The sequence below is a fragment of the Acinonyx jubatus genome, chromosome D1, assembly GCF_027475565.1.
Source record: "Acinonyx jubatus isolate Ajub_Pintada_27869175 chromosome D1, VMU_Ajub_asm_v1.0, whole genome shotgun sequence".
NCBI lineage: Eukaryota > Metazoa > Chordata > Mammalia > Carnivora > Felidae > Acinonyx > Acinonyx jubatus.
The window spans coordinates 222273-231750 of NC_069390.1; the positions used below are offsets into that span (position 1 = coordinate 222273).

Here is a 9478-nt window from a genome sequence, read left to right on the forward strand (position 1 = left end):
GACTCGCACTGTCTGACTGAGCCGTGGGAACCCATCTCACCAAACCAGGACATTTGGTGGTGAAGCTCCCTCCCACTCACATTTTTACAACAAAAGGCTTCTTCTGCAAAGCTCAGAACCTGCAGACTCTAAGGGGCCTGCCCCTCCTCCGGGACCTGTGTGGATCAGAGCGGGGCTGGGGACCATCACGCCCCCAAGCAGAGAGACCCAAGGAGGCTACTGTTAAGAGATGTGTCTGAGCTGGCTCAGGATGGAGGTTGGAGAGAGGGCGGGACTGCATGGACAGCCAGACCTGTGACTGGGTGGCCGTGGGGATGAGGAAGGGGAGGGGCTGAGGGCCGTGGAGACCCTGAGATGGACGTGCCCCTTCCTGCCCCAGGAGAGGAGAGGCTGAGGCTCAGGCAGGATCTAAAAGGACTTTATTTTCTGGCACAAGGAGGCACACTAGAGTCCCCCCACTTCCCTCCAGGTCTCATGGCTGGTAGTCCTGCTGAGAGGAGAAAAACCCCACCCCGCCCTGCACCCAGCTGTCCTTGGTGATCCTGACGCTCCGGCGGGTGCAGGCTACACGTCATCCTCAGACACCAGGCAGTAGAAGTCCGTGCGGGCACTGTAGTTGCGGGAGCCGAGGTCCGAGACGTCCACCTCACTGCCCCGGCCCTCTCCAAGGGCGACCCCGCTTGCATGGGGTGGAGCTGATGGCTCCCCAAAGATAGGCCCTCGGACACCTGGGAAGAGGGTACCACCAGGCCTGAGGCTGGGCTGTCCACAGCCTGACTTCTGCTAGGACCCATGAATGAGCGTCACTCCCTGCTCACCCTCCTGCATAGTGGCATCTGAGGTCCTGGAGATTCCCAGGCAGGCCTTGGGTCCGCGTGCCTCCGGGAAGGAGGCAGTGAGGGTGTGCTGGGGGTCAAGCCCACCGATGGGCTGCAGGGAGGAAGTCCCCGCCACCTGGACCCCTTTCTGGGCTCCTCAGCCCCGTGCACCCCCTCCGCCCCAGGCCAAGCTTCTCAGGGTCGGGGTGGGACCAGGGGGGCATACCCAGGTCCCCCTCAGGGTCGGGGTCCAGCTCCAGGTGCAGGGTGCGACCCTCGGGCAGGTGGCCTTGCACGATCAGCATGGGGTCCTTGTCACCCTGCAGCCGGGTCTGGGGGTCTCCCTCCAGGGCTCTGTGCCGCACCTTCCGTGGCAGTGCCAGCTGCAGCTCCTTCCAAAACTCTGAAGAAGGCGCCTGGGGGCCAGGACTGGGCTGTTAGCCTGGTGGCCTTGGCCCCAAAGAGCACACCTGGAGGCATGCGTTCACCTGGCTCCAGGGGCCTCAAAAGAGGCCCCTCTTCTGGGCAGCAGGCCACAGAACCCTCACCCCCACGGGGTCCCATCCACAAGTCCCCACACCACAGAGCTGCCCACGGAGGAGCCCCTCCTTGGAGCCCGGTACCACCATCCCCATTAGGGCGCCCCTCCCCTCGCCCCTCTCCGCACCACGGAGCCGGGCTTCCAGAGCAGCAGGGTCACCAGGTGGCGGTGCTGGCGCAGCAGGCGGAGCGCGGGGTGCACGGGGTCGCGCCTCTGGCCCTCGAAGGTGATGAATATGGGCCTGCGCGTGAGCTCCAGTAGCCGGCACAAGCCCTCCCTGCGCGGGCGGGACCGTCAGGGAGGGGACGAGGCGGGGGCCCACCCCACCCTGCGCGGGACCCACCGGAAGCTGTGGCTGCACCAGGCCCGGCCCAGGAATGCTTCCGACAGCACCACGATGAGGCGTCGACAGCGGCTCAGGTTCACCAGGAGATCGGCGGAGGGCTCTGCGAAAACCAGGCGTCGGCGGGGCCGAGGAAGGGCGGGGCCCGGAGGGAGATGGGGCGGGGCCCCGGGGGGCGGGCGCGGGCCCAGAGCGGGGCGGGGCCACAGAGAGCAGGCCCTGTATCGGACGGGGGCGGGGCCCGGAGGTGGGGCGGGGCCACGGAGGGCGGGCCCGGTCCCGGAACGGGGGCGGTACTATGGGAGGGCGGGGCCCGGGCCCAGAACGGGGCGGGGCCATGGGAGGGCGGGCAAGGTCTCCGGACCGGAGCGAGGCCACCAGGCTGGGCCCGCGGTACCCGCGCGTGGCAGGAGGTCGCGGTCATCCAGGAAGAGCTTGTAGCCCCGACGCCGCTCTAGCTGTGGCTTCAGGATGAAGTTCACGAACTTCCGGTCCTCGGGGCTGTCGCTGTAGGAGACGTAGGCGTCGTAGAGTTTCCCGTCTGCGGACGGCAAAGGGTCAGCGCCTGGCTTTCCAGGCCCGGGCCCGCTACCCTGGCCGCCGCCCCAGCCCATTCCGGGTCCTCTAACCCCTCCCCACGAGCTTGGGGGGACCAGGCCTGCCTACCTGGCAGATCCCACCTGGCAGATCCCGCACGCACGCCCACAACGCCGCCTCCAGCTCTGGATGCTGGCCGCCTATCTGGCTTCTGCCGACCCCAGGCCTCTGCCCTTTTTCCTGGACTGCGCGCTCAACAGCCCCTGAGGGACCTCCAGGGTCCCCCCTCCACACTTACCGGGGCAACCCGCCCACCCAAAACTGAGCCAGGGAGGTCTCATAGCTGATTCATTCTCTTCGTCCATCCTGGCCCCACGCACCGTTCATCTCCAGCTCCCCATAGGCGTCTTGGTACCAGAGCAGCACATTCAGTCGACACTTCACATAGAGCAGGGCCGCCAGGAGCAGGGCCAGCAGGACCAGGAGTGAGGCCAGCACTGCGGCCAGGTGGCCAGCTGGGCCTGGGACAGAGCTGCAGTCTGAACCGCTGCCACCCCCACCCGGCATTCTCCAAGCCTCAAGGCTCCCCAGCCCCCCCCCCCCCCAGGCCTCCCACCTTCCACCCAGTGTACTCCCACTCACCAGCTCTCCAAAGAGTGAAGGAGGAGGAGCTGACATTCCGGATGGAGCAGGTGAAGACCCCATAGTCCTCAGCACTGGTCAGGTTGACCCCCAGAACACTGGACACAAGCACCTCTGATGAGTTGGCCTTGATCCTGGGGAGACCAGGCCCAACCCTCTTACCTGGGGCCTGAGAGCATCAGTGGATGTCCCTGGACTCACCCACGGAGGATGCAGGTGTGGGCTTCCTGAGTAGCCCTTGAGCCAAAAGCTAAGAGAAGTGGCCAAAACCTGGTGGGGGTGTGGATCTGTCTGGGGCAGTCACGTGATCTCGGGTCTGGGTTTTGGGGGGTCAGTGCCTAATTCAGGCCATAGGACTGTGCTAGCACCGTTGGCCCTGGGCTGTCTACAAGGGGCCATCTGTCCCTGCAGTCACTGACCCTTGGTCTGTGTCAGAAGTGGCACTCTGCCCGTGTCCAGGTGGTTATAGACCAGGGTATAGGTGGCCTCGGGTATAACCAGGGTAGTCACCTGACCCTGAACACCCCAGTCTCTTACCGGGAGTCTTCATGGAGGCCACAGTGGCTTCCATTGCCCAGCGGCAGCCCATCTTTCAGCCACTGGACTGAGGGCAGGGGACAGTGGGGCCCAGAGACCACCCAGGCCGTGCAGTTCAGGGAGACTGCACTGCCCAGGGCAGGCTCCAGGGCCTGGTTTCCAGACGGGGAGAGAAAGTTGGGGGCCGTGTCACAGACACCTGCAGAGAGAGGACCCAGTGATTAGCCATGCCTGGAATGCTGGGCTCCCACCAACCACAGATGGTCTGTGGGCCAGGAAGAAAACAAGACGGTCAGTGCCATGTGACGCTTGGTGGCCTCACCATGTCCATGCACAGGTCCCACAGGGGACAGGGCCTGGCAGGGTCTTGGGTGTTCTGCCTGCCTTCGATGTGGCTGCTCTGTCCTCAGAGGACATTGGAAGGCAGGGGCCAGAGTCATAGCTGAGCTGACTCACCCCAGCTCAGGGGGCCCACTTGACTGCCCATCCACCCGGGACATGAGCCCAGCTCCCACATTTTCTGTGTGCACCTGTTGCCGGCAACTGTGACTCCCGCCCAGGTGAACGGCCAGGCATTGCACCCCTCCCCCGGCCCCTCTGCTGGGGGAGCTACAACAAGTGTAAACACCAGGGGTTTGGGGGGGCACAGGTGCTGAGCGTGCCACTCCTTCCACTTGGGATGACAGCATGGGATTCCAGGACCTTCCTCTGTTGGCCACGAGCAAGCTTTCCCACCTCCCTGAGACCTACGCTTTCTGATCTTTAAATCAGGGCGAAGAGTCCCAGGGGACGTGAGAGGAGACCACCGTCATCTTGGTGGTGTGGTCTCTCGGTAGCCCACACCTACCCATCCTGCCCCCGGGGCCCCCCACTAGCTGCCATTTCCAGTGTCTGTCGGCTTTACTGACTTCCACGACCATAGTCTAGAGGCTTTGGGAAGGAGAAGGCGCAGGGCCTGCCCTAACTGTGGGGTCAGGACCTTGGGCTATGTGGGAGGGGTGAGTAGAGGCCTTTGTACCCCTGGCCGGAGGCCAGTCAACATCACAGCATGGAGCCAGCCCGAGGGATGGGGGTGGGAGTGGGGTCCGTGCCTGTCCCTCTCTGACCCGTCTACCTGCCATGGTCTGGCCGGGGCCTTCTCGGGGCAGGCTGGGCACTGGTGCCACCCCCCCGGCTCCTCAGGGCTCCTTGGCTGAGCAGACTGGTCCCCCGGGGCTCTCTGTCTCTGTGGCCGGTCAGTCAGGACACCAGGAGGGGTCAGAGGCTGCTGCCATCCCAAAGGAGAAAGTTAAACAAGAACAGGATGAGTTAACATGTAACCTCGTACCAGTTGCCTGGAGGGTGCTGGGCACACCAGCACAGCATCATGTGTGGCACCTCATGCTGGAGTGGGTATGGCCCAGGGGGCTTGGGGAGCCCTCAGACTTACCTTCGCCTGCTCCGGTGTCACCACGATGGCCCAGGGAGGGCCCCCTGGCACCCCTCATAGGGTGGCACGTGGCTGTGTCCCCACTATTCCCCGGGATAGGGACGCCACAGACAAGGAGGACTAGGGTGCAGACCTCGCTTTACCCAGGCCCTGAGCGCCGAGGGTCACATGCAACCTGCCTGCCACCACGGGGTGGGTGTGGGCTGCTGGACTCGGAGCCATACTCCCAGCTGTAGCGTTTTGTCCTGGACATGTCCCGTGTGCACGCGTGTGTGGGGACAGGGCACCTGAGCTGAGCCAGGCCACAGTCCTCAAGGCAGGAGGGAGGGGGCCTGGCTGGACTGAGTCTGCTCCAGAAGGCCTTGTGGGTCCCCCCTCCTTCCGGGTCCCACACCCGTGTCCCCCCCGCCCCGTTTGTCATGTCCAAAGCCAAAGACCTTTGTCCACATTGTCTAGTTCTCCAAGGGAGGCCCCCACCCCACCACGGGTGACCCTCCTCTCCTCTGTGGGGCTGGGACCATCCAAACCCAGACTCGGAGCAGCCGCAGGTGCCTCCTGACACAAAAAGCTCTAAGGCGACCTGGGCTGAAAGGAGGGGCCAAACCCCCCAGCGCAGGAGCCAGAGGCCTGGGGCCACCTCCTCGAAGCCCCAGCTGATGCAGCAGGTACTTACTGAGACCTCACTCCACTCCTGCCTAGGGCTGTCCTCCCCACGCCTAGGGCCCCAAGTCTCTCAGCCTCCCCTGCGTTCCTTCTGCGTGGGTGATGCCACCGTGGGCCTGGCCCAGCCTCCACACCCCCAGGAGCCCTGGGCTCGGCTGGCTCAATTTCCTCGGGGATTGCTGGAGCATCAGGCAGGGAACTGGTGAGGAGGTTCCTTCCCGAAGCCCTCTGGTGGGGGGCAGTCTCGGGAAGGTCCTTGAAGCAGAACCAGTCCACTGGGAGACTGTGGGAGACGGGGCAGCGCACACCCCCTCCCCGGGGTCCCCAGCTCGGCGGGTCCCAGGGAAACTCCTGCAGTAACACTCACACCTTTCAAACTCTTAAGATCTTTTACCCCCGGGGAGGCAGTCTCCGGCCTTCCTGGAAGGTAAGGCCAAACTGCACAACCTCCCCCTGCGCACCCTCCCCTGCATAGTCTGTTTTGCACACCACATGCACACACAGCCCCCTCCCCATGCACACCTGCACTACATGCACCTCCCCCCCCCGCACCTCCAGCACTCTTGTGGCCACACACACAGCACACACCTACTTGCAACGGCTCGCACAGGGCGCATGGCCTCGAGCATCTGTACAAACCCCACACCGCACGCTGCATCTCACACCTGCCCTTGCCACCCATGGCGCGCACACAGCCTCCTGTCACCCCCTGCTCTTACAGGCACACACAGGCTACACGTGCTGCGGGGCCTTCCCTCGGCCGGGCCCGACTCTGAGGACCGGCCTCAGGTCAGAATGTGTCCGAGGGCAAGGACACAGGCCCATGCGGAGCAGCAGGGCTGTCGGGGGAGCTCACGAAGTCACCTGGTTCCGGCTCTCTCCTCCTGGGGGGGGATGGCGGTCGTCGAGGTCATTGATGCTTGCTTGGGAGCAAACTGTGTGCTCAGCTGGGCCCCAGGTCCGGCCCGCAGCACCGCAGCCCCAGAGCTCATCGCCAAGCACAGTGAGGACCTGCCTTTTGTTTGTGTGTGTGTTTTAATCAGAACTTTCCCTGCAGCTTCCTGGCTTTACAGTCACATCCTCTCCTGACCCCAAACCCCACCCAGGCAGGCGCGCAGTTGGTGGTTCTCGCCCCTGCCCCGCCTGCTCAACTTCTTCCTGTTAACTCCGAGTCAAGCTGCTCCTTCCTCCGGGGCCCACCCCAGCCCACCGAGGCAGTGTACTTCCCGAGGCCAAGCCTGGGCGATGGAGAGGAGGTTGCGGAGAGGCTGGGGCCCCGGGTGATGTGAGGGGGTCCTAAGGAGACCCCCCCAGTCAGGGTCATCCCGCACACAATCTCATAGGGTCACCGCTTCCCAGACACAGCCTACAGAGTGACACTCAGGATGGTGAGAGCCTCCAATGTGCATCTGGCCTGTGACCTGCTGGGGTGACGGGAGTCCTGTGGATATTCCTGCCAATAATGGGGCCTTGAGCAGAGCTTTTGGGCTCCCTCCGGGTCCACTTCCCCCCTACAGTGCCCAGACAGGGGCTGTGGTATCACACGGACCTTAGTTTCAGGCTGGGATGGGAAGGCAGTCCCCCCTTTTGCAGATAAGGAAACAAGAAAAGGCCTCAACAGAGGTTCCTGGGCTCTGAGCCCAGCTGTGGGGGGGGGGGGGGGGGAGGCAAGGCAGCTGGCATCCCCTTTTGTCACTTTCCCTCCCAGACTGACTGGGACTCAGGGCCCAGAAATCGGTGGCTGGCATCACTACCCATAGAAACCAGGCAAGGGTCCCCTTCAGGCCCTGTCCCTGCTTTCACCTACCCAGAGCAGAGGCCCACCAGTGGGCCACCCTCAGTACTGGCTTTCATTTGTCCTTGCTCTGACCCTACCCCAGCCCTGCTCACCCCCACCCCCACCCCATGGCTGGCAAGACCCTCAGCTGATGGTGCATCTAGGGCTCAGGGTCCCACAGAACTACCGGAAGACCTGCCCGCACCCTCTCCCCACCGCACCCTCTCCCCACCGAGTTGCAGCTTCCTGGATGCGCGCGGGTATTGCTACCAGCCCCTCCTGGAAGGTGCCTCAATGGGCCTGACGCCCAGAGGTGGATGGTGTAAGCACCTGGCATACAGTCGTCAGTGACCGGCCTAGGGGTACCCAGGGAGGACACGGAGAGCCCCGAGCAGCCTTGCTGCCTCTCAAAGTTCCTGCCAGACTTCCTGTTGCTCAGTGTGTGTCCCCCGGTGCCACCATCTCACAGCCATGACGGCCCCCGCCTTCTTCCTCTAAACTACACCCTCCTCCCCAAGCTCACGCTCCAAGGTGAGCGCCCACAAGCCCACGTCACCTCAGGCACCATCAAGAACCGCCCCTCCCCTCCCCCCACCCCACCCCCACCCCCATCCCCAGGGGTTCCTAGAAAGCTCCGGGTCTTCTGCTTGTGCTCTGACTGGAGGTCTGGCTCCCTCTGCGGCGGCGGCGCAGGAAACGGCGGGGGAAGGGGGGGTGGGGTGGGGAGGGACGGCGATCCCACCCCTCCGCCGTCTGGTTTGCTGCTTAGGACCCCACGGTCTCGTTACATCTTCCGCTCAGCGGGCCTGCAGCCCTCTGTGCGCCACGCGTTTGCTGCGCCCCCCGACGTGTCTCCCGCGGGACAGAACTGCACACAAGGTCTCGGCCCCGCAGGCGAGGAGCTCTGTCCCGCTCCCCCGGGGCCACACGCCCCGTTCTCCTCCACTATACACCCCACCTCCGGCGCTCCGCCTTAGTCAGGGGCGATCCGGATTTAGCAGGCCCCCACCCTCCAGGCGCGGTGAGCACGCGGGTGGGGGTCGGGCACAGCGGGCGGGGACGCGGGTATCGCGATGGGAACGCGCACCGAGAGCCGAGGGCGGACTGGGGCGCGCACGAGGGGGCCGTGGATGGCGGGTCGGGCGCGCACGGCGGTGGCGCGGAGGGCGCGCAGGCCTAGCACGGCAGGTGGGGGCCACACACGGACGGCGGGAGCGCGCGCGTGACGGTAGCTCCGCCCGGCGACCAGCGCCGCGCACGGCCCCAGCCGGCTCCTCGGCACGCGCCGGGGGCCCTGGGAGGCCTCGCGCCTGGGATCCGAGCTCCGGGCGGCGGCGAGGGTCCCCGCGCGCCTCCGCGTCCCACCTCCCTCCCCTGGGCAAAGGTCACGAGGAAGCCACTGCCCACGTCGGGCGGAGCGGGAAACGTGGCCCTTGCGGTTCCCCTCCCTCCCCCCCCCCCCCCCCCCCCGCTCCGCCGCCAGGCCCACGGGGCCGGGACGCCGATAAACTCAGGCTTCCGGGCGATGGGGACAGCCGGCCCGACTCCGAGCCACTTCCTGCGGGACCGCGCCCGCCACGGCCCAGAGGCTCTTCGGGACAAGGGGCCCCCAAGCTCCAAGCCTAGTCCGGCTCCCAGGAGCCGGCGACCTCAACTCACCTCCGTGGGTCTGAGCCACTCACCTGCTGCCAAGACCTGGGGATCGCGCCGACCGCGGGGGCGGGGCAGCTCACCTGAGCCAGGTGCGCAGCGGCGACGATCCCGGCGGCGGCGGCAGGTGCAGCCCCGCCCAGCAGCCAGGGCCTGAGGGCGGACCCGAGAGTCCCGCTTTGCGCCCAAGTCCGGCGCTTAAGACCGTCCTGCTCTCAGGCGCCGGGAAGCCTCGGAACTGCAGCCACGCAGCCTGGGGGCAGAGGGCGAACCAGCCCAACCAGCCGGCAGTCTTGGACCTGGGGGACTCCTCAGAGTTTCCACTGTCCCCAGGGGTACCGTTCTGGTTCTGCCCCTCCTCCCCAGCTCTTCCTCCGGGAAGCCTGCCCCGACCCTCCCGTGCAGGGACGGTAGGATCTCAACACGGCGCTGCTCGCTTGGAAACCCACGGAAAACCAGAGGAGGACCAGGAGGCTACCACATTCCAGACTTTGCTCCAGCTGGGAGAATTTCTCATCTAGCCCTGAGGACAGACACAATC

The 9478-nt window shown here is 65.4% G+C and overlaps 1 protein-coding gene across 8 annotated transcripts; it reads right to left on the bottom strand.

The window, feature by feature from the left end:
• Positions 1-402: 402 nt before the first annotated feature.
• Positions 403-9228, bottom strand: SIGIRR (single Ig and TIR domain containing). 8 transcript variants are annotated; one of them, XM_053202686.1, is made up of 10 exons: positions 9021-9228; positions 4533-4682; positions 3419-3617; positions 2882-3015; positions 2620-2760; positions 2100-2243; positions 1703-1805; positions 1486-1636; positions 1045-1234; positions 403-728 (listed from the first exon to the last, which is right to left on the bottom strand). In XM_053202686.1, the coding sequence occupies exons 2-10, from the start codon at positions 4537-4539 to the stop codon at positions 565-567; spliced, it is 1233 nt and encodes a 410-aa protein (XP_053058661.1). In that variant the 5' UTR covers positions 4540-4682; positions 9021-9228; the 3' UTR covers positions 403-564. The 8 variants fall into 8 exon arrangements, 7 of the variants coding, with proteins under 7 accessions (XP_053058661.1, XP_053058659.1, XP_053058660.1 ...); XM_053202684.1 differs by having other exon boundaries at positions 4533-4685; XM_053202685.1 differs by having other exon boundaries at positions 8970-9228.
• Positions 9229-9478: the final 250 nt, after the last annotated feature.

Coding starts and splice junctions, on each gene's coding strand:
- SIGIRR (XM_053202686.1), bottom strand. Junction 2,761..2,881: donor CTTCACTCTTTGGAGAGCTG/GTGAGTGGGAGT, acceptor GCTCTGTCCCAG/GCCCAGCTGGCCACCTGGCC. Junction 2,244..2,619: donor TGGGGAGCTGGAGATGAACG/GTGCGTGGGGCC, acceptor TGCCGTCCGCAG/ACGGGAAACTCTACGACGCC.